Raw genomic sequence first — 25,042 nt, 5'->3', positions numbered from 1 at the left:
TTTTTCTGTTGTCTTTTTCTAAATTGCAGACATCAATTTTGTGCCATGTTCTTTCACTGAACTTTTAAGCCTGGGCACTTCCTATGCCATTACAAAGTCTTTTTTTTTTTTTTTAAGATTTTATTTATTTATTTGACAGACAGAGATTACAAGTAGGCAGAGAGAGAGGAGGAAGCTGGCTCCCTGCTGAGCAGAGAGCCCGATGCAGGGCTTGATCCTGAGCTGAAGGCAGAGTCTTTAACCCAATGAGCCACCCAGGCACCCCTGGTGTTAACATCCATTCTTTCCTCCTGTCCTTTAAGGCTCATGGCTGCTATAGGGGCTGTTGTTGTGAAGTAGCATTTGAACTGGAGTGCTGTGCAAACACTAGCAGTTTAAGGAGTCCCTGGCAGGAGCTTGGAGACAGGCCTGAGCCCCGCAGCCCACCAGTGAGACACACCCCTCCCCCCCCCCATTCCCTATTGAGGTTCCTGTTACCCTGGCCCTTTAAGAAGGGAGCTAGAACTTGGGCTAGCCAGACAAGTGGTCTCCTAGCAACGGGAAGGACAACAAACAGTTTCAGAGTTTGGGGCTGGGGTGGGGGCCCTCCACAGCAGGGGATGGCTCCATGGAGGCCTATCAGGTAGAGCAGGGTCTAAGGGTGGGTCTCTCTGTCCTTTCTCTCCAACCTCCCACCCCTGCCTTTCTCTGCCCTTCTGTTAGCATTCCCACTTCCTCTGCTCCAAATGATCTCCATTTCTGGAGACAGTTCCTGATTTTTTTTTTTTTTTTTAAGATTTTATTTATTTATCAGAGAGGGGGGGGGGGGAGAGTGAGCACAGGAAGACAGAATGGCAGGCAGAGGGAGAAGCAGGCTCCCTGCTGAGCAAGAAGCCCGATGTGGGACTCGATCCCAGGATGCTGGGATCATGACCTGAGCTGAAGGCAGCTGCTTAACCAACTGAGCCACCCAGGCGTCCACAGTTCCTGATTATTAAGACTCTTAGTGGATCTTGGGGCGCCTGGGTGGCTCAGTGGGTTAAAGCCTCTGCCTTTGGCTCAGTCATGATCCCAGGGTCCTGGGATGGAGTCCTGAATCAGGCTCTCTGCTCAGCAGGGAGCCTGTTTCCTCCTCTCTCTCTGCCTGCCTCTCTGCCTACTTGTGATCTCTGTTTGTCAAATAAATAAATAAAAAAAAAAAAAAAAAAAAAACTCTTAGTGGATCTTGAAATTTTCTGTGGGAAAAAATATTCTGCAAATGATGATTTTTGTTGGATCTCATCAGATTTCCAACCTTTCCAGTTTTCTTTCTTATGTCCAAATTGCTTTTGCGAGGACCCCTAGAAAAAAATGCTAAAAAAGGCATTGGTGAAGGGTGCCTGGCTGGCTTAATCTGTAGAGCATGGGACGCTTGATCTTTCAGGGTTGTGAGTTCAAACCCCATGTTGGGTGTGGAGATTACTTTAAAAGTAAATAAAATCTTTTTTGTTTGTTTGTTTTAAGATTTATTTATTTGACAAACAGAGATCACAAATAGGCGGAGAGGCAGGCAGAGAGAGAGGGGGAAGCAGGCTCCTCGCTGAGCAGAGAGCCTGATTCGAGGCTCCATCCCAGGACCCTGGGATCATGATCTGAGCCGAAGGCAGAGGCTTTGACCCACTGAGCCACCCAGGCACCCCAATAATAAATAAAATCTTAACAACAACAGCAGGAACAACAACAAAAGGCATTGGTGAATATCCCTGGCTTGCTCTGAAATTAATGTGGTATTCCTAGTGTTGCCCATTAAGTTCCGTGTGGTGGTTTGGCTATTTTATTGAGATCCTTAAATAAATTTGCATAGAGTTGTCCTAGGTGTGAGTTTAGTAAAGAACATAGAATGATATTTTGCTCTTTGAATCAGTTTTAGTGTGCATAATATAATGGAATCTATCCCATATATGGCTTTTAAATTTTTTTTATTTTTTTAATTGAAATATAATGTATTATTAGCCTCAGGGGTACAGGTCTGTGAATCGCCAGGTTTACAGATTTTACAATCACCATAGCACATACCCTCCCCAATGTCCATAACCCCACCACTCTTTCCCTACCACCACCACCACCCCCACTTCCCCCCAACCCTCAGTTTGTTTTGTGAGATTAAGAGTCTCTTCTAGGGACGCCTGGGTGGCTCAGTTGGTTGGACGACTGCCTTCGGCTCAGGTCATGATCCTGGAGTCCCGGGATCGAGTCCCGCATCGGACTCCCAGCTCCATGGGGAGTCTGCTTCTCTCTCTGACCTTCTCCTCGTTCATGCTCTCTCTCACTGTTTCTCTCTCAAGTAAATAAATAAAATCTTTAAAAAAAAAAAAAAAAAAAAAGAGTCTCTTCTAGTTTGTCTCCCTCGATCCCATCTCGTTTCATTTATTCCTTTTCTACCCCCCAAACCCCCTATGTTGCCTCTCAACTTCCTCATCTCAGGGAGATCATCATATATGTTTTGTTTTTGTTTTTGTTTTGCCAAGGCTTTATTTAATATTACTTCCATCACCTCTTTTTTGTCCATTCTTTAAGCTTTCTTACCCCCTCCCCTTGTATTATATTTTTGGCCATATTTTGCTATAAGTTCAGTCTTCTTTGTTAACTAATGTCCCCAGTCTCTGCCAGTTACTTGGAAAAAATATTACTTATTGAATGCCACAGTTATATGTCCTTCCTCCTTCCTCCACACTGTAGAATGCATTTGGGTGTTCCCGTCCTAATCTGTTGTGATAAAAAACGGTTTGTTTTTTACATTCTGTAACTCTTCTTTCAAGAATTATGATATTTGTGTACCATTTTCTTGCTGTGATTATTTTACTTAACTAAAACGTTTAAGCAGATTAAATGTTCATCGTGAAGCATTCTCTCTCATGACATCCCAGTTGTAAGTCATTTATTTTTATTCATCCCTTGGTTGTCTGTATTATATCTTTTTTTTTTTTTAAGATTTTATTTATTTGACAGAGAGAGAGGGATCACAAGTAGGCAGAGCAGCGGGCAGAGAGAATGGGGAAAGCAGGCTCCCTGCCAAGCAGAGAGCCCGATGTGGGGCTCAATCCCAGGACCCTGAGATCATGACCTGAGCTGAAGGCAGAGGCTTAACCCACTGAGCCACCCAGGCGCCCCCTGCATTATGTCTTATAGTTGCTTCCCAGGAAGGGTAATGAATGTCAAGGCAAAGCTTAGAAACATCATTTAGTTATGGACATTGGGGAGGGTATGTGAAATGGTGAGTGCTGTGAAGTGTGTAAGCCTGACGATTCACAGACCTGTACCCCTAGGGCAAATAATACATTAAATGTTAATAAAAATAATTAGTAAATTAAAAAAGGAAAAAAAAAAGAAACATCCTTTAGTGAGCTAACTAACTCACAAGAACACCAAGGACAGGCATTAGATTCTTACCGGTAAACAAAGACAAAAAAAAAAAAAAAAAAGAAAGAAAGAAAGAAAAGAAAAGAAAACCAAAAAAGGACTTACATAAGGAAAAGGCAAGGAAGAAGGCAAGGAGCGGGGGCAAGGTGCTAGTCTACAAAGAGTGAATTTTGTTTTTCTAATTAGGGTTATTTAGCTCACAGCTATCAAAGAGATTGGTCAGGCCATCTATTCTGGAATAGATTGACTAGGTCATTAGAGAAAACAATTTCAGTTATTTGTGGATTTTCCAGAAGTCTTGAGACAAGCTATGCAGGACACAGACAGGGTGTCTATCAACAGTGTCTGCCAGTGTCCTGGCATCTCCACCATAGATAGGCCAGGACCACTCCATTTCCCCCAGCGGGATTTCTGTGAGAAAGACTTACAAAGTTATTGCAAGTTTGGAAACATCTTCCAGTTGCCATCTCGATTTATAGATTTTGTGCTCTTAACACTTCCCCTTTAAACATCCACAGATGTGTTCCCTTTTCCTGTGGCATATGAGTTGCTAGGGAAATCTGCAGCCGCTTGATTTTTCCCTTTGTATTCCACCTCAATCTTCTATTTGTCCTTTTTTTTTTTTTTTTTTTTTAAGATTTTATTTATTTGACAGACAGAGATCACAAGCAGGCAGAGCAGCGGACAGAGAGAGAGGAGGAAGCCGACTCCCCGTGGAGCAGAGATCCCGATGCGGGGCTCGATTCCAGGACTCTGGGATCATGACCTGAGCCAAAGGCAGAGGCCCAACCCACTGAGCCACCCAGGCGCCCCTATTTGTCTTTTTTTAATGCCCAGAGGAAAGAATCTTGCCATGATCTGTATCCGTCTGTCTGTCTATCTATAAAATGGCAAGTCACTTTCTAGCTTCATGTTTTCCTTTGTTTTAACAAAATATGTTTGCATTTTAATTTTTTGTTTTCCACAAATATTGATATGTTCTATTCATTTTCATTCCATTCAATGTATTTTTAAATTTCCCCAGGATTTCCTTTTTGAACCATGTGTTTTTTAATTTCCTTTTTGACCCAGCGTATTTTTTTAGTTTCCAAATGGTTGGAGATTTTCCTGCTATCTTTCTGTTACTTATTTCTAGTTTGAGTTCATTGTGAAACATGAAAACAGATAACATATGACTTAAATTCTTTTAAATTTGTTGGTTTGTTTTGTGGTCTAGGAAATTGTCTATCTTTGACTATGTTCCATGGGTACTTAAAATGAAAGTGTATTCTGCTATTGTTGGGTAGAGTATTCTACACATGTTGATTAGATCCTGTTTTATTTTATTTTATTTTATTTCATTTATTTGTTTTTTAAGTAGACTCTGTACCCAATGTGGGGCTTGAAACCACAACCCTGAGATCAAGAATCACATGTTCTATCAACTGAGCCAGCCAGGTGCCACACATGTTGATTAGATCTGTTGATTAATGGTATTGTTGAATTAATCTATATTTTTGCTGCTTTTCTGCTTAGTTATTCTATCAGTTGTTGAAAAAGAGATGTCAAAATCTCTAATTATAATTGTGGGCCTTGTTATTTCTCCTTTCAGTTCTATGAGTTTTTGCTTTACATATTTTGCATTTCTTTTCTTTTGCACTTACACATTAGGATTGCTATGTCTTCTTGGTAAATTGATGCTTTTGTCATTATATGATGTCCATCTCTCTCTCAGCTAATTTCTTTGCTCTGAATTCTACCTTATCTGAAATTAAGATAGCCACACCTGCCTTCCTTCAATTACTGTTTGCATGACAGATCTTTTTCCATCCTTTTACTTTCAACCTGCCTATATTTTTTCTATTTGAAGTAAGCTTCTTGCAAATAGCATATACCTATGGTTCTAAATTGACTTTGACAATCTGTCTTTTCAATTGGTGTATTTAGAACATTTATATTTAGTGTAATTAGTAATATTTTAGAGTCGAAGTCTGCTATTTTACTATGCTTTCTGTGTGTGTGTGTGTGTGTGTGTGTGTGTGTGTGTTTAGGGGGTGGGGGACAGAGGGAAATGGGGAGAAAGAATCTTAAGCAGGTTCCATGCCCAGTGTGGAGCCCAATGTGGGGCTCAATCTCACAACCCTGAGATTATGACCTGAACCAAAAATCAAGATTAGATACTTAACAGACTGAGCCCCCCAGGCATCCTGCTTTCTTTGTTTTTCATTTCTGTTTTCTTTTCCTGCCTTTCTATGGATTACTTGAACATATTTTAGAATTGCCTTTGATTTACCCATAGTATTTTTTAAATGTCTCTTTATATAGCTTTTTTAAATGGCTGCATTAGGTATCACAGTCTTCTGGTGTTCTCAGTTTACCAACTAGAGTAAAGTATAGAAATCTTACTTCCCTTTATGTGCTTTTAACCTCTTCCACTTATAATAAATTATAATAAATTACAATAAATTATCTTAAATATTTGCACTAGATAGATATAATTTTTGCTTTAGCCATCAAGCACAATTTAGAAGATTTAAGAAGAGAAACCAAATCTATTGTATTACTTACATTTATGCTTACTGTGTTCTTTTCTCCATCTTAATGTTCTAAGATTCTTTCTTTTATTGTTTCTTTTCTATTTAGAGAACTTCTTTTAGTTATTCTTTTAGACTAGATCTCCTGGCAACAAATTCTCTTACTCTTCCTTTATCTGAGATTGTCTTGATTTCTTCAAATTTGATTGTTATGTTTTCTTGGTAAATTGACCCTTCATGAATTTCCAAGTGGATTTTTTCTCAAATTTCAAAAGTTGTCAGCAATTGTTTTGACCACTTTTTCCACCTCACTCTCTCTCCTCCCTGGGACTCTGATAAAATGAATGTAAAATTATTTTGTTAACATATCACATATCTCTAGTCTCTGTTCATTTTGTTTCATGGGAAAGCTGGAGAGGAAGAAGCAAGCTCCCTGCCAAGCAAGGAGCCTGATATGGGGCTCAATCCCAGGTCTTTTTACTCGCTGTTGTTCAGATTGGGTCATTTCTATTGTTTTATCTTCTAGTTCATAGGTTCTTTCCTTTTCCTTTTCCATTCTGCACTGAGTTTTTTATTTTCATTATTGTATTTTTCAATTCTAAAATTTCCTTTTGGTGCTTCACTACATGTTCTATGCCTTAGCTGAGACTTCTTTTTTCATTCAAGTGCATTCACAATTGCTTGTTGAATCATTTCTTTCTTTCTTTTTTATATATTTTTAAAGATTTTATTTATTTATTTACTTACTTATTTTTGAGAGAGAGAATGAGAGCACAAGTGGGGAGTGAGGAGGGGTGGAGAGAGAGGGAGAAGCAGACTCCCTTCTGAGCAGGGAGCCTGATATGGGAGTCAATCCCAGGTCTCTGGGATCACGACCTAAGCCACAGGCAGATACTTAACTGACTGAGCTACCCAGTTGCCCCTGTTGAGGTTGTCTATCTTGGCTACTTTAAAATCTTTGTCAGATAATGTAACATTTCTGGCATCTTAGTATTTGTATCCATTGCCTTTTTCCCATGGAATCTGAGGTCTTCCTTAGTATTTGGCATCACGAGTTATTTCTGATTGAATTCTGGACATCTTGGGTGTTACGTTATATTATGAGATTCTGGATCTTAGTGATATCTCTGTTTTAGCTGCTTCTTTCTGACACCATTCTATCAGGGGCATGGGGGGGGGCATCTTTTTACTGCCAGATGGTTCTAAAATCCAGGCTTCCCATATATCTGCCATTGACACCCAAGGTGGAGGCTTCTCATTACTGCTGGGTGGGGATGGAAGTTAGGTTCTCTAGTGGTGTCTACTGACACTGTAGGCAGGGGCCAGGGCTTATTACTGCCTGGAAAGCATGAAAGTCCCAATTCCCTACTGGACTTTCTCTGACATTGTCTTGGTGGGAAGGTTGTGGCGCTTTATTACAAGCTGATGAAGCTGGCAGTCTAGGCTCCTATTATGTTTTGCTGTTTTGAGTGCGAACAATGTTTGGCTGTGGTAGAACAATTATTATCTTAAAGGTTTCTTTCTGGCTAGCTTGCCCCTTTGGCTGAGTGAAAAAAGGCTTTTGTTAGGTTTTTGTTTTGTTTGTCTGTGTCTTTTGATGTTTCTGGATTGCTGGCTTCAAGGTTGAAGTCTGGGAATTTGAGGCATAAAGAAAACCCAGGAAATAGACCATTTTGTTTTTTCCTTGAATCCTGAGATCCCTAGCTGGTCTGACTTCTTCTCTTTGCCTTTCAGTCTCCTTATGTTTGTTTTATATATAATGTCCAGGGTTTTTAGTTATATTTAGTAGGAGGAATAGGGAAAAGTATGTTTACTCTATATTCCAGAAGTCCTCACTTTTTTATGCATATAAAATTGATGACCTTGTGGGCTATAAAGCAAAGCATTTCTCTGTGTTGTACTTAAACAACTCTTGTTGATCTTAAAATACTATAAATCTAGCTCTCTTTAATATTATAATACTGTTTACCAACTTAGTCAAATACTCTTAACTGATGTGATGTGGGCCTGGAGCAAATGGTCAAGAAACAATTTTTGAGATGTTTTTGGTGCAAAAAGGTGTTTTTATTAAAGCACCAGGACAGGACCTGTGGGCAGGAAGAGCTATACTGGGATTATGAGGAGCTGTTGATTATATACTAAAAAAAAAAAGATTTTATTTATTTATTTGACAGAGAGCAAGAGCACAAGCAGGGGGAGGAGCAAGCAAAGGCAGAGGGAGAAACAGGCTCTCCACTGAGCAGGGAGCCTGATGCCAGGCTTGATGCTAGGCTTGATCCCAGGACCCTAGGATCATGACCTAACTTGAAGGCAGCCCCTTAACTGACTGAACTGCCCAGGTGCCCTGATTATACTTCTAAGTTAAAGATGAGAAGTAAAGACAGAAAAAGTTTCTGAAAGGATTTTCATATGCTAAAGAAGACTTATAGGATCCTGGAGGCCTGAGCTACCGTCAAGCCTCTAGTAGAACATTAAGACAGTTATGGAGCTCCTGGAGGAATGTCTTACTCTGCCTGTCTCAAGTATTTTCTCAGTGGGCTGCAAGTTGCTTGGAAATTTAAATTTATCTACATTTCTTTGGTCTTTGTTCTCCACGTCATTACATTTGCCCATTTTAAAATTTTAAGTCTGAGATCCATTTCACTTTTTAAATTGGAATCACCACGTCATATGTGAGATTCTCCAATATGCCGAACTATGTATGCCAACATTACAAGGACTTTTGATTGATATTCTTTTTTTTTTTTTTTAAAGATTTTATTTATTTGAGAGAGAGAGAGAGAGCGCGCGCAAGAAGGGAGAAGGTCAGAGGGAGAAGCAGACTCCCCGTGGAGCTGGGACCCGGATGTGGGACTTGATCCCGGGACTCTGGGATCACGACCTGAGCCTAAGGCAGTGGCTTAACCAACTGAGTCACCCAGGTGCCCATAAACTGAATATTCTTAAATGTCACCTTAAATACAAAGAGCACACTACTGCAGCAGGGAACTCTGGGTCCATCTCTCCATATAGGACTGTTTGGGACCCCGCATCCCCTGCATTCATAATCTTTCATAATCTTCCAATCACATCTCCTGTTATGGGAAACATTCTATAGCACACACGAGCATGCTTCTTTGACTGATGGATTCATCGAACTTATTTCATTCTTGATTTCTGCATCTGGCTCCAGGCCACCAAGATGAGTCTGATGACATTCTCAAGATGGAGAATCTTAATCCCGTGGTGTCTGGGAGCATGGGTGTGGCAGTCAGGCTAGAACTAGATTTGAGTGGGTTCCAACTCCACACTTAGTAGTTGCGCGTCCTTGGCTAAACCTGAGTTTCCTCCTGTACAATAGGCTCCCAATCTCCATCTGAAAGAGCTGCTGTGAGGATTTAATGGCAAGCTTTCTGTAAATAGTCATCTTCTTTCCCACCAGCGTTTACTCGCAGCGTTGCCGTGTTGCTTCTAGTTTTCACTGCTTCTGCGATGAACGTGATCGCCTCTTTTACATCTTTCCAAGGCTCTGACAGTTCTCTTTCATCTCAATCTGTTGGTTTATACACCGTGGCGTGGAAATCAGCCTTTCTTTGATTTCCTTGGGAATGTGAAGCAGTTATTAACTGAAATTGTATTCTCTTTTCTCAAGGGAATCATCCAGTATCCTCTTACCGCCTATGCTCTGCTCTGCTCTTTTTCCTGCTGTGTGCTCATCCTTTTTTTTTTTTTTTTTTCTGTAGAAATTCCGTCTATCCTTTGTGCTTTTTGTTCTGTTCACTCCCCTCTGAGTAATAGGGCCCATTTTATCCTCACCTGATACTGTCCCAAAATAGTGTGGGTAGAAGCACTTTGACTCCCTTCTGCATTTCTGGAAGCGTCCCTTCAGGATGTCCACCCATGGTGGAGGCCCGCGTTCTGACACCCTTTTTCCTGTTTAGCTTCTGAGCCACCTGAAGACGGTGTGGTGTGGTAGAAGCGGTTGGGGGGCAACCTTCCTCTAGGAGCTTTGTTTTTCCGTCTCTGAATGTGTCGAACATCTGTACTGCAGACCAGCTTTTAAGAGGTGGGGGCATGGCTTGTTTCCGGGGTTTCTGATTTGTCCCTCTGTTTTGGGGAGAGATGGCGACTTTGTTGAGAAAGTTGGGCCTTTGTTTTCTGAGTCCCCAGGCATATTCCTCCCAGGTAAGGTCTGGTCCCTAGCTGGGGCAAAATGGGCTTGCCTCCCAGCCTCACGCCGCCCAGTCGAGGGAGCCTGGTCAGAGAAACAGTGCCATCGTGTGGCCACTCAACGTTCTCTCCGGGCCTGCTCCGGCTTCATTCAAGCCCATGTGGAGTGTGGGTTCGCCTGGTGGGGTCAGAAACCCAAAGGGTGTCTCTCATTCTTCCTGCCAGCCTCCCATCGTCTGGGGACTGCAAGCCCCTCCAGGCTGGGCGCAAGGATCTGTCAGGTCTTCAGAAGCTCCTCACGACCATACCCAGAAAAGAGACTCATGACCTGGCTCCCTTGAGTTCTCCCTGCACTGTGTTTTGTCTTTATTCTAGGCCCTTTTTATTCTCCCAACTATCTAGAAACATCATTTTTTAAAAAGATTTTATTTGTTTACTTGACAGAGAGAGAGAGATCACAAGTAGGCAGAGAGGCAGGCAGAGAGAGAGGGGAAGCAGGCTCCCCGCGGAGCAGAGAGCCTGATGTGGGGTTCGATCCAATGATTCTGGGATCATGACTCGAGCTGAAGGCATTGGCTTAACCCACTGAGCCACCCAGGCACCCCCTAGAAGCATTGTTTTTGTAAATGTGATATAATACCACCATCTTCTTAAGAAATTCTCTGAGAAAAACTGTGAGAAAGCAAAATGCATCTTAATTTTTCTCCATTTTTCTGTTCCAGGCCTCTCCTTCCAGCCCACCTTTGAGCTATGCTTGCCCATATCTGACTGCAGGGCATGTTCAGACAGTCCCATCTCTGTAGGAAACCCGGGTCTTAAGTGTTTTTAGCTTAGGGCCTTGCTTTGCTCTGAGCTTCTGGATTCAGGATGATTGTGGGCTTACATTTCAGCACCTCTCAGGACACAGGAGGATTTCAGCTCGGGTCTTCTAGATGATAATAGCCAGGAGGAGCTGTCTGATGGCGAGAATTTCAAGCCCCAGTTAAGGTGGGTGCTGGCTGTAGATGTGGATGTAGAAGGGTGGTATTATTTGGTGGCCGTCAAGTCACCATGCTAGTGCCTACTTCGCCCAGTTACCCACAAGGCTGGTACACCTTGTCAGTGACCCCTTGGCGTCCAGCTGAACTTCTGTGAAGATTCCCTCAATGAGGGCAAAAGAAGGGAAGGGATGGGCAAGAAGTGGTGAAATATTTGGTGCCCAGAAACTTCCTTCCTCCTTATTCCTCTTTTAGGTGCCTCGGAAGGGGAGCATTGAACCGAGAAATCTGGTACTCCACGACCTTGCACGTAGGAGCCACTCAAAAGTGTTTGCTGAACTTAATACAAGGAGACAGTGTGCTCTCATGGGGGAAAAAAAAAAAATCCCGAACACGCCCCTCTGCCATTTCTGCGATGCCTCCCCCGGGCCGCGCGGTGGCGCTGTGGTTCCGCAGAGGCCGGGTGATGCGGGGCGCGCCGGGGCGCGCGGGCTTCCGGGGACCCTCAGAGCGGCGGCGGCGACGCGCGGGGCAGCGGCGGTGAGTGCGGCTTGCGGGCCTGGGGGTGGGTCGCCAGCCCCGAGCTCCCTAGGCCTCCGCTCGGGGCCTGGGGAGGGCCGGCCGCGCCCGCCGAACAGGCCCCCGAGGCGCCGCGCGGTTTCGCTGGCCTGGCCGGGGGAGGGAGAGGCAGCGTGGGGCTCGCCGTGCAGGGGTGCGCCACCCGCAGGACCAGGAGTCGCTGCCCTGGCCCCGCTACCGACTTGCCCCGGGACCCTCGGCACTTCCTTCCCCCCGCCTCGGAGCCTGGCTGCTTTTTTGTCAGAGGAGACACCTTGGCCGCGGTGCCTCTAAGACCCGTCGGCACCGCCACTCGGGGTTGTGGGTGGGCCCGAGGTCTGTGTTCTGATCCCGCCGGGTCCCGTCTGCCCCGCAGGCTCTCCCACCTGTCACCCTGGCCCTTCTCTGCTTGGACGGCGTCTTCCTCTCCTCCGCCGAAAATGACTTTGTGCACCGCATCCAGGAGGAGCTGGACCGCTTTCTGCTGCAGAAGCAACTGTCAAAGTAAGCTGGAGCGGGGCGGGGGGCGGCGGGGGACGGCTGCCTGTTTGGGAAGGGTGGGTTCACGGGGAGCCGCCTGTGCCCCCTTCCCAAATAGCTCGTTCCTCCCTGAGTCTGGCCTTGGCCTTTGGGTTTAATAACCTCCTCGCTAGCCTCTCCCAGCCACATCTTTCCTGTGTAATTCTGAGCATCACCCAGAGTCAGCACAAGAATGGAATGGTACCGGTAACTCGCTGTGATAACCCCTTTGCAGCTGGCCAGGGATGAAGGGGGGCAGAGGGGCCTAGTGTCAAGCCTCCTGTGAGCTGGGCGTGGACCTGGTGGGCGTGGACCTGGTGGGGGTCAGGCCCTCGGCCCCATCTCAGCACTCATTCCTGTCCCTTCCCAGGGTGCTTCTTTTCCCCCCACTCTCCAGTCGCCTACGGTACCTGATCCACAGGACAGCAGAGAATTTTGATCTTCTGAGCAGCTTCTCTGTTGGGGAGGGCTGGAGGAGGAGGACAGTCATCTGTCACTTGGATATCAGGTGTGTATCTTAGTGCTGTGGGGGGCCCTCGGCAGCTTCCTGTGGGTTGGTGGGTAAGCTGGTCAGGAACCAGGGCCCGCAGCCTCCAGGCTGCTGCTTCTGCCCCCACCTCATGGGCTTCAGGTCAGTGCCCGCCTTCTGTTTCAGCAGGGGGGTAGGTGTGCATTGTTTGTGGGATTCATTCAGCAAATTCAGCTATATGCTTGGGCCGAAAGAGAGAAAAATAGAGCAGTTGAAGCAGTGAGAGCCTCTGTTCTGAGAGGCCGTGGAGTGTGATAAGCACACTCGAGCCTCACGCATTTCTATTATGTGTGCATCTCACAGGATCTTATTATAACCACTATGATCCTAGTGTTTAAAGTTATGTTGTTGTTGTTGTTGTTGTTGTTGTTGTTTTAGAGAGAGGAGGGGTAGTGAGAGAGGGAGAGAGAATCTTAAGCAGGTTCCGTGCTCAGCACAGAGCCCAGTGTCAGCGGCGATGTTCGGCATGCGGGCCTGGGGGTGGGTCGCCAGCCCCGAGCCCCCTAGACCTCCTGCTCGGGGACTGGGGATGGCTGGCTGCACCTGCCGAAGAGGCCCCCGAGTTGATCCCACAACCCTGAGATCATGACCCTGAGATCACTGAGCAGAAGTCAGGAGTTGGACAGTTAACCGACGGAGCCACCTAGATGCCCCCAACATTATATATTATTCTAATAACCAAGTTCTTAAATGCAAGTACTTACTTTTATCTAGTGTATACCTGAAGATTCCGTTATCTCCAGCATAGTTTATGACACTGGAGGGGAGAGCTGGTGTTTCTTCTTCAAACATAGCATTCAGCTTCCTCTCTAGTGCCTTCTCTGTAGTATTTCCAGGGGTCATTGTGGCGTTGGTTTTGCCCTAACAGTGACTCGAGAGCCTCACGCTTGAATGGCAGGTAGCGCCAGTAAACCGTTGTCCTATACACTGCTCTGATCACACTTCCTGTTCCTGCTCCAGGTTACCCAGTTCAGATGGACTCTCTGGCCCCGGCCACCCTCCTGCCTCCCAGCTTAGCAAGTTCCAAGGTGCCCGGCCCACCTCAAACCAAGGAGCACCTGTGGGTCTTCAGGGGGCACGGGCTGGCCGGTGGCATCGTGGACGCAAACCAGACCAGGCTTTGTATGTGCCCCGAGTGCTGCGCAGGCAAGGAAAAGGGGTACCACCCTCTACCCTAGGGCTCAAGGGAGACCCTCCAGCTGGCGGGCTCCCAGAAGAACCTGGAAATGTTGGTGCTGGGGACCTCAGCTCTGAACAGGACCTCCCTGTGTTGATGACTCAGGCACCTGAGGACCCAGAGGGCCCAGACCAACACTGTGACAATGAGCAGCTACCGGACCCACTTGGCGTTGAGTCCCCAATGCCCGAGAGCCACTCAGGGATGGGAGATGGGTTGGAGATGGCCACACGGCTGGGGTCCAGTCTGCGGCTGGACTTGGAAGAGGGGAACGGGAATGAGGTGGAGAAGAGCCTGGCGGCAGAGGAGGAAGAGGAAGAAGCAGAAGAGGAGGGGTCTGGCAGCTGCTCCTGGGACGATTACAGTGAGCTGCTACAGGAGGTGATGAGGCTCTTAAGCCCGGAAAAGGGAGGGCGGAAGTGAGGTGGGTGTGGTCATGGGTGGATGGCAACCAAGGGTCCTGGCGAGGAGGGGCTGGGTGTTGGGTGATAGGGGTCCCTTAGGAGACGTAGGGGTGGAGCGCTGGGACTTGCCTGGAGGAGTTGGGACTGACACAGTTGGGAGGATGGGGTTCAGGATATGGGGTCAGGGGTGTGGATTTGGGTTCCTGTGCAGTCCCGTGCAACCACGGGCAAGTTATTTTGTTTATATATTATTTTATATATATTATATATTATCTGCCTTGTCTGAGAGGCAGATAATAATATTTTGCCTCTTGAGGTAACAGGATATGAGGAATTGCTTTGTAAGGGACTACAGGCCTTGGTCATGAGAATGGTTCTTCTGCCTGAGGCTTTGTGCTACAAATCTCCTTTCCTTGGAACTGAGTGTCTGCCCCTGAGACTGGCTGTTCGTTTGGGAGGGTAGGCATCTTTTACTACTGTGTTACGCGTGAAGGCCAGAGACCAGATAGACTTGCTTAATATCACATTGTTAAGGGGAGGAAGGATCCTGGACTTGCCCAGTTCTGTCTCTTACTATGTTTCTTTGGGGAAAATTACTTCTTTTTAAAGATTTTTTAAAAAATTTATATTTGATAGACAGCAAGAGAGGAGACACAAGCAGGGTGAGTGGGAGAGGGAGAAGCAGGCTTCCCCTACCCCCAGCAGGGAGCTCAATGCGGGATCCCAGGACCCTGGGATCCTGACCTGAGCCAAAGACAGACGCTTAAGGACTGAGTCACCCAGGGCACTCCTGGGCAGAATTCCTTAACTCTTTGATTTATAGTGCTCTAGTCTGTAAAGAGGGGATACTGTGAAACATAATGCACGTAAATGCCTGTTCCCCAATGGGGACTCCATAAAAGTGAGGTACCTTCCCGAAAACTCCTGCCTCCCCACCTTCTAACCTATTCTGCCATCATGCTGCCTTTCCCAGACCCCTGCCAGGTGTGGCTCCCGTGGGAAGCCACTTGCAGTGGTCTGCTCCCTGCCGGGTGAGTCCTGCTTCTGTCTGCAGGACTCATTGTGTGGTTTTGAAAGCACATGTGTGGAGCCCTGTGTGTCAGAGCTCCCCTTGCTGAAGGGTGTGACCTCTCCTAGATAACAGACAACCTGACGGAGAAGGACATTCAGGTAGAGAAGATCCATGTGGACACGTCCTCCTTCGTGGAGGAACTGCCTGGAGAGAAGGATTTTGCCCATGTGGTGGAGATCTACGACTTTGAGCCAACACTCAAGACTGAGGACCTGCTGGCCGCCTTTTCTGAGTTCCAGTGAGTGCTCACAAGACTTCAGGGAAGCAGGGGAGGTGGGCGCTGGGACGTCACTGTGTTGTTGGGGACCCTTGCTGCCCCTCCCCCAGGGTCTAGCTGTCTGGAAAGAAGGGCAGAAAGTGAATGTGGTTGTTCTGGGCTCTGTACCCCTGCTGACCATGACAGTACAGAAGGGGCAGAGCTGGTTTTTTAGTGGAGGGCATATTCAGCGGCTCTAGAGCTGGTCCTACGGGCATCCATCCTGCCCCCTCCCCCCGCCTCCGGTGCACCCACACGCCTGCTGGGAGCCGGGTTCCCTGTCGGGGTGCAGGATGCTGGCAGCCTACTGCCTCCCCTTGCTCCATATCCCGGCCACCCTGTCAGTCAGTCTACAGACTGAGGGCCATTTCTGTGCCAGAACGGTTTCTGGGGTGCGCTGGGTCTGAATGCCCTGGGGCAGAGTCAGGGTGGAGATGGGCGCCAAGGGGGTGTACTGCAAGCAGAGATTTCTGTTGCCTCAGATTTCTTGATCTAACTCCAGTCTTTCCTCCTTTTTTTCCTTCCTTCCTCCTCCCCTCCCTTCTTCCTCCTCTCCTTCCCTCCCCCTTTCTTTTTTTAATGTTCATTTTCCTTTTTCAGTCTCCTTTCTCTTTTTCTGCTTAGTCTTTTTTTTTTTTTTCAAAGATTTTAATTTTTAAGTAATCTCTACATCCAACATGGGGCTTGAATCCACAGTCCCTGAGATCAAGAGTTGCATGCTCCACTGACCGCCAGCCAAATGCTCCTCCAGCTTAGTTTTTTAAAAATCCCTTTCTTGGGGCTCCTGAGTGGCAAAGTCGGTTAAGTGCCTGACTCTTGGTTTCAGTGTAGGTCATGATCTCAGGGTGTTGAGATCGAGACCCGTGTTAGGCTCCGCACTCAGCAGTGGGTGTGCTTGGGACTCTTTTTCCCTCTCCTCTGCCCCTCCTGCTTGCCCTCTCTCTCAAATAAAATGAAAATCTTTGAAAAAAAATAAATGAATAAAGATACCTTTTTTCATGGCCCCCTTTTAAGAGTGCTTCCCAGACTGCCCTCCCTTGCCTCCCTGAGCCTGAGCCTGAGGAATGCCAAAGGGGCAGCTTGGTAGGGCAGGAGGGGCTCATCTGCTCTCGCTTCCTAAAGGTGTGGCGAAACGGGGGCCTCCTGTGACTCCTTCAGCCAGCGTGGGCAGTGCCCACAGAGAAACGGGCCTCAAACTGCTTTTGGCCTCTCATCAGCCTCAGACTCAGTGTGGCTTTCTTGGGCAGTAGGAAGAAAGCTGACCAGGAGCAATAACACAGACATGCTTATTTTAGGTTCTGCCCCTGGTCCCTGGCACATAAACCCTTTTGTCTCCCATGCCCTTGGCCTCACCTTGGCAGTGCCTGCGTGGAGCCTTCTTCACCCTTGGCGCCGTGCTCTTCAAGCTCTTTGAGTCCTGTCTTCCTCAGCTGTAGGAATCTGGGACCCACCAATCCACAGGGCTGATACTTGTCCTTCTGAGGCTAACTGTGTGGCCTTCGAGAAAGTTGGCTGCAAAGCATTGTCTCCTCGCAGGGGAGATAGGAACTTGTCCTGGGCTTGTAGTGTTAGAGGATCGGAGCTGGGAGGGGACTCCTGCAGAAAGGGTGTCACCCCTTGCTTTTGTCTTGACTCTGTCTCCTCTTCCTGGCACAGAGAGAAGGGGCTCAAGATTCAGTGGGTAGATGACACGCACGCGCTCGGTGTCTTTCCCTGCCTGGCCTCAGGTAATACAGCTTCGTGGTGTCTCTGACTGCTGTCTTCAAGGGAAGGATGACCTGTGGCGGGTGCAATCTCACCTGGGCAAGAGGCCCCACAGCCCGCACCCAGCCCTCCCAGTCCGGGAGTTCAGAGGCAGTGGAGGAGGAGCTGGGCCGGGCAGCTCGTGGTGGTGCCTTCAGGTCAGAGGTTTCAGAGTCCGGTGATGTTTACCGAGCCCGTGTCACAGGCTGAGCTCTGGCTGCTTCCGCATGGGAAATGAAATAGTAGGAACACACTCTTTTTATAAGTGAAAAGCCTTTGAATACTGGGGATTTCATATGGTTCAAGCAGATGCGTTTTTCCTCAGCTTTCATTGCAGCCTCAAGAAGTAGGTCAGGTTACTTCTATTTTACAGATGGGGAGATCGAGGTTCCCAGAATGTCAGTGGTCTGTCCCAGGTTATAAGGCCTCCCAGTGTCAAACCTGGGGACGTCAGCCAGTCCCCTGGCTGGGACCCCAGTGCTCCTTCCCCTGCTCGGCCACACCCCCAAGCCACCCCTGCCACACCATGGCTCACTTTGGGTGTATTTATCGAGACCCATGATCCCGTTGGCTGGGCTTTTCATAACCATGAGCTTCTGAACATCAGCAGAGCTGGGAGAGGCCATAGTTGACTCGGACCAAGTTCTCAGGAGAGCTGGGGTGTGATGGCTGCTGCAGCACCAGGGAAGGAGCCGACTGAGGGCAGGCAGGGTGGGTGGCCACGGGGGTGCCGTGGAAAGAAAGAGTGCTGGATGCGGCGTGGCTGTGGCTGCCACCTGAGCTCTGCCAAGCTGTGTGTGAGGAGCAGGTCCCGTCCTGGCCTTGGCTTACACAGCTTGCACAGCTCTCTCGTGCTGTGTATGATGTGCCATAGCCCAGGTACCCTGTGGCTCCAGCATAGCTCTGGGCAGTGAGGGCATGCATCGGGAGGGTCTTGAGTGGGGAAGGGGGAGGGTTTATTCGAAGCTCCTGGGCTTTAGAAGGTGGGAGGTAGGAGCCCCCCTTCCCTGATGTCAGCAATTGCAGCCTTGCTGGTGTGGCTCCAGACTGGTCCAGGGGAGAGCGTGGAGGCTGGGCTCTGCACCGGCTCCCCATTTGAGAGCACAAGTAGCCTCTGTGGGCCTGTGGAGCTCTAGGGGGATGAGGTGAACAGATGGTGGCCGTCTCTTGCCCGTTCAGAGTGGTGTTAGGGCAGCCCAGTCCCCGAGCTTCAAGGGGGTGCACAGAGAGGCTCCATCAGTTTGGTTGTACATGTGCTCCCTGGCCCTGATGGGGCCTCACCAGGAGGAACAGGGATGGCTCCAGATCTGTTTTCTTTCCATAGCCGCTGAAGCCCTGACCAAGGATTTTTCTGTGCTCAAGATCCGGCCCCTCACTCAGGGAACCAAGCAGTCAAAGCTGAAAGCCTTGCAGAGGCCAAGTAAGGAAGCTGGTTGTGTCCTGATGGGAAAGCCGCGTGAGCGTACGAGTGGTTGGGCAGGGTGGGGCCTTCCCTTGGATTCATTCCTGTTCTTGAATTCATTCCTGTTCTTGAGCTCTCTGCTTTAGGACCGCTGGGCTACAGTGGCCGAAGGGGTGCTCCTCCCGCACCCCGGGGCCCAGGGGTACCTAGGGAAAAAGGGTCCTGTTACAGAGAGCTCTTTGCCAGCTGCTCTGTTCTGGGCTTGCCCTTCTAGGTGTTGCTCAGGGAAAAGCTTGGTCTTTCCTATGGGGCCCTGGAAACCATATTTTACAGTGGGTTAAGAAGAGCTTGGATTTTGGGGTCAGCCCTGTGTGATCCTGCTTCTGGCACCTCTTCAAATTGACCTTGAGCAAGTCACCTATTATCTGTGAGCTGATTCTTTTCTCTCTAGAGTAAGCAGATTGTACTGGGTGGACTGGAGGAGTGAATAGAACAGCCTGACGGGACACCTGGGTGGCTCAATGGGTTAAGCCTCTGCCTTCAGCTCAGGTCATGGTCTCGGGGTCCTGGGATCGAGCCCCGCATCGGGCTCCCTGCTCAGTGGGGAGCCTGCTTCCTCCTCTCTCTGCCTGCCTCTCTGCCCACTTGTGATCTCTCTTTGTCAAATAAGTAAATAAAATATTAAAAAAAAAAAAAAAGAGCAGCCTGACAGACCTGCCTGGGGCATTGAGGGGTACACAGAAGGTACCAGATAAATGATCACTCCTCCTTTTTCCTCTTGTCCTTCCCAAATGCATGATGGAGGATGTTGGAGGCCAGTTTTCTGTGGCTGCAAAGTGGCTGGCCAGACTGGCCCGGAATAGGTCTCCTGAGGCCACCTAATGCTCTTGTGTCCCGTGTAACCTTTGCCCCAGACTTGGGGACAGTAAATATCCTGTCAGTCCAAGAGCTCCAGGTGTCCCATCTTGACTTGACTTCCCTTCCCGGTGGCCCAATCAGGGAAGAGGCAGAGGTGGCTGATTTAGGCTAGGACCCCATGGGCATCTGGCCATGCTGTGGGGACAGCTGGGCATTAGAGGCTGCTGTGTCACTGGGAGGAGTGGTGGCTGTAGCCTTGAACTCAGGTCCTCATGCCATGGGGCTTTCCTTTTAGAGCTCCTACGTCTGGCAAAGGCGAGACCACAGACAAATACAACGGTGGCCAGGAGGCTGGTGGCCCGGGCACTGGGGCTCCAACACAGGAAGAAAGAGCGGCCTGCCGTTGAGTCTCCTACCTCCCTGAGGCCCTGAGAGGCCCAGCAAGCCTGGATTGGCGCCCGCAGGACTGGGCTGGTGCCCCAACACCACAAGCCTTTACAGACACCAGAATAGCCCTGTGCAGTTTGTTAGGGTGTCCCTGTGGGGTGGGGTGGGCTTTCGTTTGGTCTAGTTCCAGAAGTTGAGAAAAAAATAAAAGCTTGAACATTGCTTCAAAATGAAATGGCCTGCCAGGGAACACTAGGGGGTGCTGTTTCTCTCCCATTTTAGACCTGGGGCTGCTGAAGAAATGGGTTCTTTAGTAGGCTGGGAGGATCCCAAAAGGGCCTCAAAGGCATTTTTGTCCAGTGTTTACCCAGTTTTTGGGGTGGCGCGGGGGGCGGTTCCACCTATTGTGTGACATCTGCCCAGTCTCCCAACACTTCCAGCATCCTAACCTGCTGCCCTGGGCTGCAGGGCACTAGCCCTTGGACCTGGTCCTAGTGTCTCCTTCTGGTGTGGGTCACAGAAGGGCTTGTCGCACTTCTGTAGCCATGAACAAAGACAAGAGGCAGCACCTGAAATGGTCGCTGAATTTGGCTCCCTCACAGGACAAGGACATCTTTGGGGGACGAGGTCTCAGGTCACTCCTGTTTCTGGTTTGGGTGGATGGGTGCCAAGGTAGCCCTACTTGGTGCTCTGGGGTCACGGGAAGAGCCCGCCCCCTGCTGGTGCTGATGCTGGTGGGCGTGGTCCGCATCCCCATCACCTGAGGGGACAGGGCTGGCCTCCCCACCCCCACCCCCAGAGCCCGGCCAGGGCCCCAGCCTTGTGACTCCTACGACGGTTTAAATCTGGATGTCCTATCCCATCCTCACAGCTGCCATGCCCCGACAAACTCACTAAAAACATGAGTTCAGGAAAGGTCAGGACTTGGCATTTTTGTGATTTTTGTGATCCTTAACCTCTGCTGTCAGAAAGCTGGAGCTGGTCTGTGTGGTGGTTGCTGAAGGCAGCCCTAGGGACCCATCTCTACGTGAACCTGAGAGTACATGCAAGGCTCCCGCCCTGCTGTCTGTGTGGGAGCTCTGCTGCTCGGGGCGGGGGGGCGGGGCAGGGGCCCAAATGAGACACAAATACATATCATAAACCTTTTATTCAAAGTTTCAAGTATGTGTAAGTGTCTGTGATGACACCTGGCGCTCGCTGGGTGTCCTTACCACCCAGGACCCTGGTTATAGCACCGTTAAATCAGTTACCCACAGAATTGGAACAACAGAAAGACGAATCACTTACACAGGTGGGCTGGTTTTCCTTTTGAGCTATACTTTCAGAGGCCCAGATGCCCAATAGTATATGCTGCGAAATTAGTTTGTGTTTCAAAGTCTGTGAAAGTATAATAATGGTATCTCGTAAGGGGATTTAGGAGCGGAGGGGGGAGAAGCACCAACTCTGAGCTTGTTAGAAAACACATGGCAGCATTATTTGTATATGTGAATATCATAGAGTAGAGGCAGCCTGTTTAATGGGAAGAGAGGTCTAGGTACTGAGGTTGGCCGGAAATGACCCAAGAGAGGGGAAAAATGGAATTCAGCCTGACCGCCTGTGGTTGACCGCTCACACCCAGCAGCGTGGCGAAATTGTCTGTCATAAGTTGAGTGGGGTGGCGTCATACTTGGGGTGGGACAAGCTGCTGCTAACCTGTGCTCCCGGGGTCCCAGCCGAGCTGGCTCTTGGTGCCCACAACCCACCCCAGAGGTCATCCCAGGCTCCAGAAGTCAGTAAGCAGCCCCCAGCGGGTGCCAAGCACACCCCGTCTCCCCGCCCCCCGAGCCTTGGATGTGGCCGCAGGGGGTCGGGACAGGGCAGGGGCTGGGCTGCACGACGCGGGGGGAGCGTGGCCATCAGACTGCAGTTCTTGGGAAGATGTGTGGTGGCCTGTAGATAGGAGGTGCCCCGGCGCTTTACCGTGTGGAGAGCTGGTTATTTATGAGTCCACTGAAGTGTTCAAACTTTTTTTCCGTCTCTTCACTGAAGGAGCCACCTGAAGGATGGGCATTGGGGAGACAGAGTTTGGCAAACCAGACGCTCAGCCTCCTCCCACACCACAGCTGTCGGCCTCAGGGGCCTGGAGCCACTGCCCTCCACCAGGTGGCAGCGCTGGGGCCACCTCTGTGTAACAGCCCCAGGGTGGCCACCAGGTGTGGGTCGTCCCCAGGGCCAGGCACAGGTCAGATGCTCTGTCAAAGCTGAGCAAAGGCACGGCCAACCCTAGCGAGTTTAGTTTTCGCCATCACTCCGCCTGCAGGAGAGGAAGCTCTGCTTCCCCTTTTATTCACCAGAGTGTGGAGTGCATGGAAAAGTTACTTTATTGGCAACCCGAAGCCACAGTGGTTCACTAAGCTTCTAGCTCTCAGCAGAGGAAGACGATACACAGAACCCACAAAATGCTGACGCCCACATGTTTGAGGTCACATGAGGAACGAGGAGATGGCCTCCGCTCCAGCCCGGTTCGGTGCTGCCCTCCTTCTTGGCTGGAGCTGGCTGCGAAAACCCAGGCTCTGTCCAGGCCTCATGTGTCTACAGCTTCCTTCCTGTGCGTGGAAGTAGGAGGCTGGCTCCGTTCCCCACGCTCGTTACCCAGATTGGGAAGCTGCTCGGATTCCTCGACAAAGCAGGGCAGTTCTTGCCTCCATCTCCCAGAGGCTAGGCTGAAGGGGGGACCCTGGGTCCCCTGGGGTGAGGGGCGAGCGCCCGGGGCCCTTACCTATGTGGCAGTTATACATCCAGATGCGGTGGCCGTCGTAGCGGGTCCTGCACTTCATGATGTTGTTGCTGTAGTCAGACTCGGCGACCTCATAGTTGGGGTTGATGACGACCTGGGAGCGGGGCAGACCGGAGTAAGCTGCTGAGACCCGCCTTGGCCACGCCCCAGTGCCCACCACAGGCCTGGAGCCCACCCACACCAGCCCTGCATCCAGAGCCGGGGCGACCTCATGGGAAGGAGCATGGCCGGTGCTGGGGGCAGGATGGGCCCGGGGGATGAGGGGGCGAGGTCCAGAGGAGTGAGGGTATGCGCCCCTGGCTGCCTGCCTCTGTGCAATTCACACACATACCCTCCCACAGAGAGGCCTTCATAAAGGGGTTACCCTGTCCTGGGGGCCCTGGGAGGCTTGAGGATAGTAGAGGCAGGAATTGGGGCCCAGGGTAGCCAAAGAAGAGGCTGCTGATAGGACCGAGGAGGAAGCTGGAGGCAGGACACGCTGAGATGGGGTGCAGATGAGGACCAGGCTGTGTGCTCCTGGAGGTGTGCCTTCTTCACACAAGCCCCTGCCTCTGAGTCCTCGCCCGCAGGCCCATCTGCCTGGAAGGCCACCCCCCAGTCTACCCTGGCTGGCTCTCTCCCGGCCTTGGCAGCATTACCGCTGTCTGCACGCAGGGCCAGGAGGTAATGGAGAGGGTCAGTGAATCCCAGGCCAGGGGAAGCTCCGTGTCTGTCCTAAGGGAAAAAATTCTTTTCCTTGAAACAGAGGCACTAACATGCTCCTGTTGAGTTAATTAGCTAATTGTAAAGTTCAGGCGTCAGGAACGCAGACATGATCTGGGTTTGCCGGGCTGTGAAATGGGCGTGCTAGTGGAGCCCTTCCTTGGAGGGCTCCATGCATTCACAGGGCTCAGGCCCAGCCAGGCCAGGCCTGGCATCAGGCTTCCAACGAGCCATCGTTATTAAATAGATGGCATTGGTCAGGACATGTGATGTCACCCCTTCCCCCAGCAGAGCGATAGCAGACCCCACACGGAAGCCCCCATGCACCGTGTACGTGCACAGAGACATGGATAGTCAGTTTTTAGAATAAAGAGCACTTTGGCTGGGCCTCTCCCAAGTCTGCAGTTTGGGGTTTGTGGGTGGAAAAGTGTTTGGCTGTCTGATTTCCAGCCTCTCAGACTGCCCAGGAAGACTCTCAAAGCCGCTCTGTGGTCACTTCTCTGCAGGTGTTGCTTCTTCCCAGGGCCGTCTGCAGGGTGGGGACCCTGGGCCAGGCTCTGGGCTGGCAGAGTGCCCCATTGGGCAAGTTTTCAAGGCAGGATGACACATTTCTGGTCACCTACTTTGCCACTCGGTGGGGCCAGCCCCAAAGCAAGCCGGATGGCTGTACAGGAATGTGACAGGACGCCACAGAGCCCCCGTGGGCCGGAGCACAACTGTGCCCCAGAGAGGGGGAGGTTGGTGGAGGCAGCCCCACTCCCACGCCGGCCAGGGCCCTGGCTGGAGCAGGCTGGAGCAGGCTGCTGTGTCTGCAGGGAGGCAGGAGAACCGTCCCCCCTGCAGACCCTTGCCCGAGGCCAGCTATTCTGGGAGACCCAGGTCACAAACACTGGCGAGTGAACTGCTCTTCATGAGATTACTTTCAGCTCTGACAGCACAGACGAGGCAGGGTGAGGGCCCTGGGAGAGGATGCGTGGAGGACAGAGCCTGTGTCAAAGGACATCGCAGGTGTGGGCACCTTAGAGTTTGTGGAACAGCTCCTCGGCCGGAGGACCAGATCTGGCTGCCCGTGTATTTTGATTTGCAAGTTTCAGGTGCCAGCTGAGTGCGGGTGTCCCAGGAGGCGTGCATGCCTCCGATGCTTAGGTTACCTGGTTGGCCCTGATGTGCTGACCCCTGGGCATAGGACTCCTGCCCTTCAGACTGGCCTCGCTGCCCTCATTTCCTGTTCGGACACCAGCAGGAAGGGGGACGCCTTCCCATCACCGGGAGAAAGGGCCCTCCTCCCATCCGCTGGGGCTGGACCCCCTCCTACCTGGAATAGGTAGTCTCCTGGGGGGACATCGGTGATGTCGACCCACTGGCAGTCGATGTCATGGCGATACACGTCCCAGCAGCCCATGGTGATGCCCTGCTCCCCGAAGTTGGCACACTCATAATTCTTCTGGATGTCTGTAGGTAGGGGCAGAGAGAAGCCCGGTCCCTTGCACCTGGGCCCTATTGCCTCTAGTGCTCGCCCTCTGTGCTCCCCTTCCCCCAGTGCGCCCCAAGAAGCCCTGCTGGCTGGGTACTGTTCCCAGAGCCCACGCTTGACAAATCTCTTCCTTACCCCAAGCCCTCAAACCTTTGCTTCCTCAGGGCT

General features: G+C 50.0%; 2 protein-coding genes across 6 annotated transcripts in view; one reads left to right on the top strand and one right to left on the bottom strand.

The window, feature by feature from the left end:
- Window positions 1-576: 576 nt before the first annotated feature.
- On the top strand, window positions 577-20,157 carry R3HCC1 (R3H domain and coiled-coil containing 1). Of its 3 annotated transcripts, XM_059178144.1 has the most exons (10): window positions 577-622; window positions 10,931-11,027; window positions 11,273-11,557; window positions 11,952-12,079; window positions 12,465-12,602; window positions 13,584-14,181; window positions 15,342-15,514; window positions 17,189-17,259; window positions 18,600-18,695; window positions 19,831-20,157. In XM_059178144.1, exons 3-10 carry the CDS (start codon window positions 11,384-11,386, stop codon window positions 19,965-19,967), a joined length of 1,515 nt encoding a protein of 504 aa, XP_059034127.1. In that variant the 5' UTR covers window positions 577-622; window positions 10,931-11,027; window positions 11,273-11,383; the 3' UTR covers window positions 19,968-20,157. The 3 variants fall into 3 exon arrangements, with proteins under 3 accessions (XP_059034127.1, XP_059034145.1, XP_059034135.1); XM_059178152.1 differs by lacking the exons at window positions 577-622; window positions 19,831-20,157 and adding an exon at window positions 18,952-19,766 and having other exon boundaries at window positions 10,818-11,027; XM_059178162.1 differs by lacking the exons at window positions 577-622; window positions 17,189-17,259; window positions 18,600-18,695 and having other exon boundaries at window positions 10,815-11,027.
- Window positions 20,158-21,054: 897 nt separating this feature from the next.
- Window positions 21,055-25,042, bottom strand: part of LOXL2 (lysyl oxidase like 2) — an 87,509-nt gene continuing 83,521 nt past the window's right edge. For all 3 annotated transcript variants that reach the window (XM_059178117.1, XM_059178123.1, XM_059178129.1), the window contains exons 12-14: window positions 24,716-24,852; window positions 22,681-22,792; window positions 21,055-21,957 (exon numbers count right to left, since the gene is read on the bottom strand). In XM_059178117.1, coding sequence (XP_059034100.1) covers window positions 21,878-21,957; window positions 22,681-22,792; window positions 24,716-24,852 — 329 coding nt within the window. In that variant the 3' untranslated portion in view covers window positions 21,055-21,877. The remainder of the gene's footprint in view (window positions 21,958-22,680; window positions 22,793-24,715; window positions 24,853-25,042) is intronic.

Source organism: Mustela lutreola, chromosome 1, assembly GCF_030435805.1.
Source record: "Mustela lutreola isolate mMusLut2 chromosome 1, mMusLut2.pri, whole genome shotgun sequence".
NCBI lineage: Eukaryota > Metazoa > Chordata > Mammalia > Carnivora > Mustelidae > Mustela > Mustela lutreola.
This window is presented reverse-complemented; position numbering and strand designations above follow the sequence as displayed.

What these genes read in the sequence shown, in the direction of transcription:
- R3HCC1 (XM_059178144.1), top strand. Translation starts at nt 11,384, where the DNA reads ATGGGGGAAAAAAAAAAAATCCCGAACACGCCCCTCTGCCATTTCTGC. An exon ending in ATCTGTCACTTGGATATCAG is followed by an intron (nt 12,603 to 13,583) that starts GTGTGTATCTTA and finishes TTCCTGCTCCAG; the next exon opens with GTTACCCAGTTCAGATGGAC. An exon ending in ACAGTGAGCTGCTACAGGAG is followed by an intron (nt 14,182 to 15,341) that starts GTGATGAGGCTC and finishes GACCTCTCCTAG; the next exon opens with ATAACAGACAACCTGACGGA.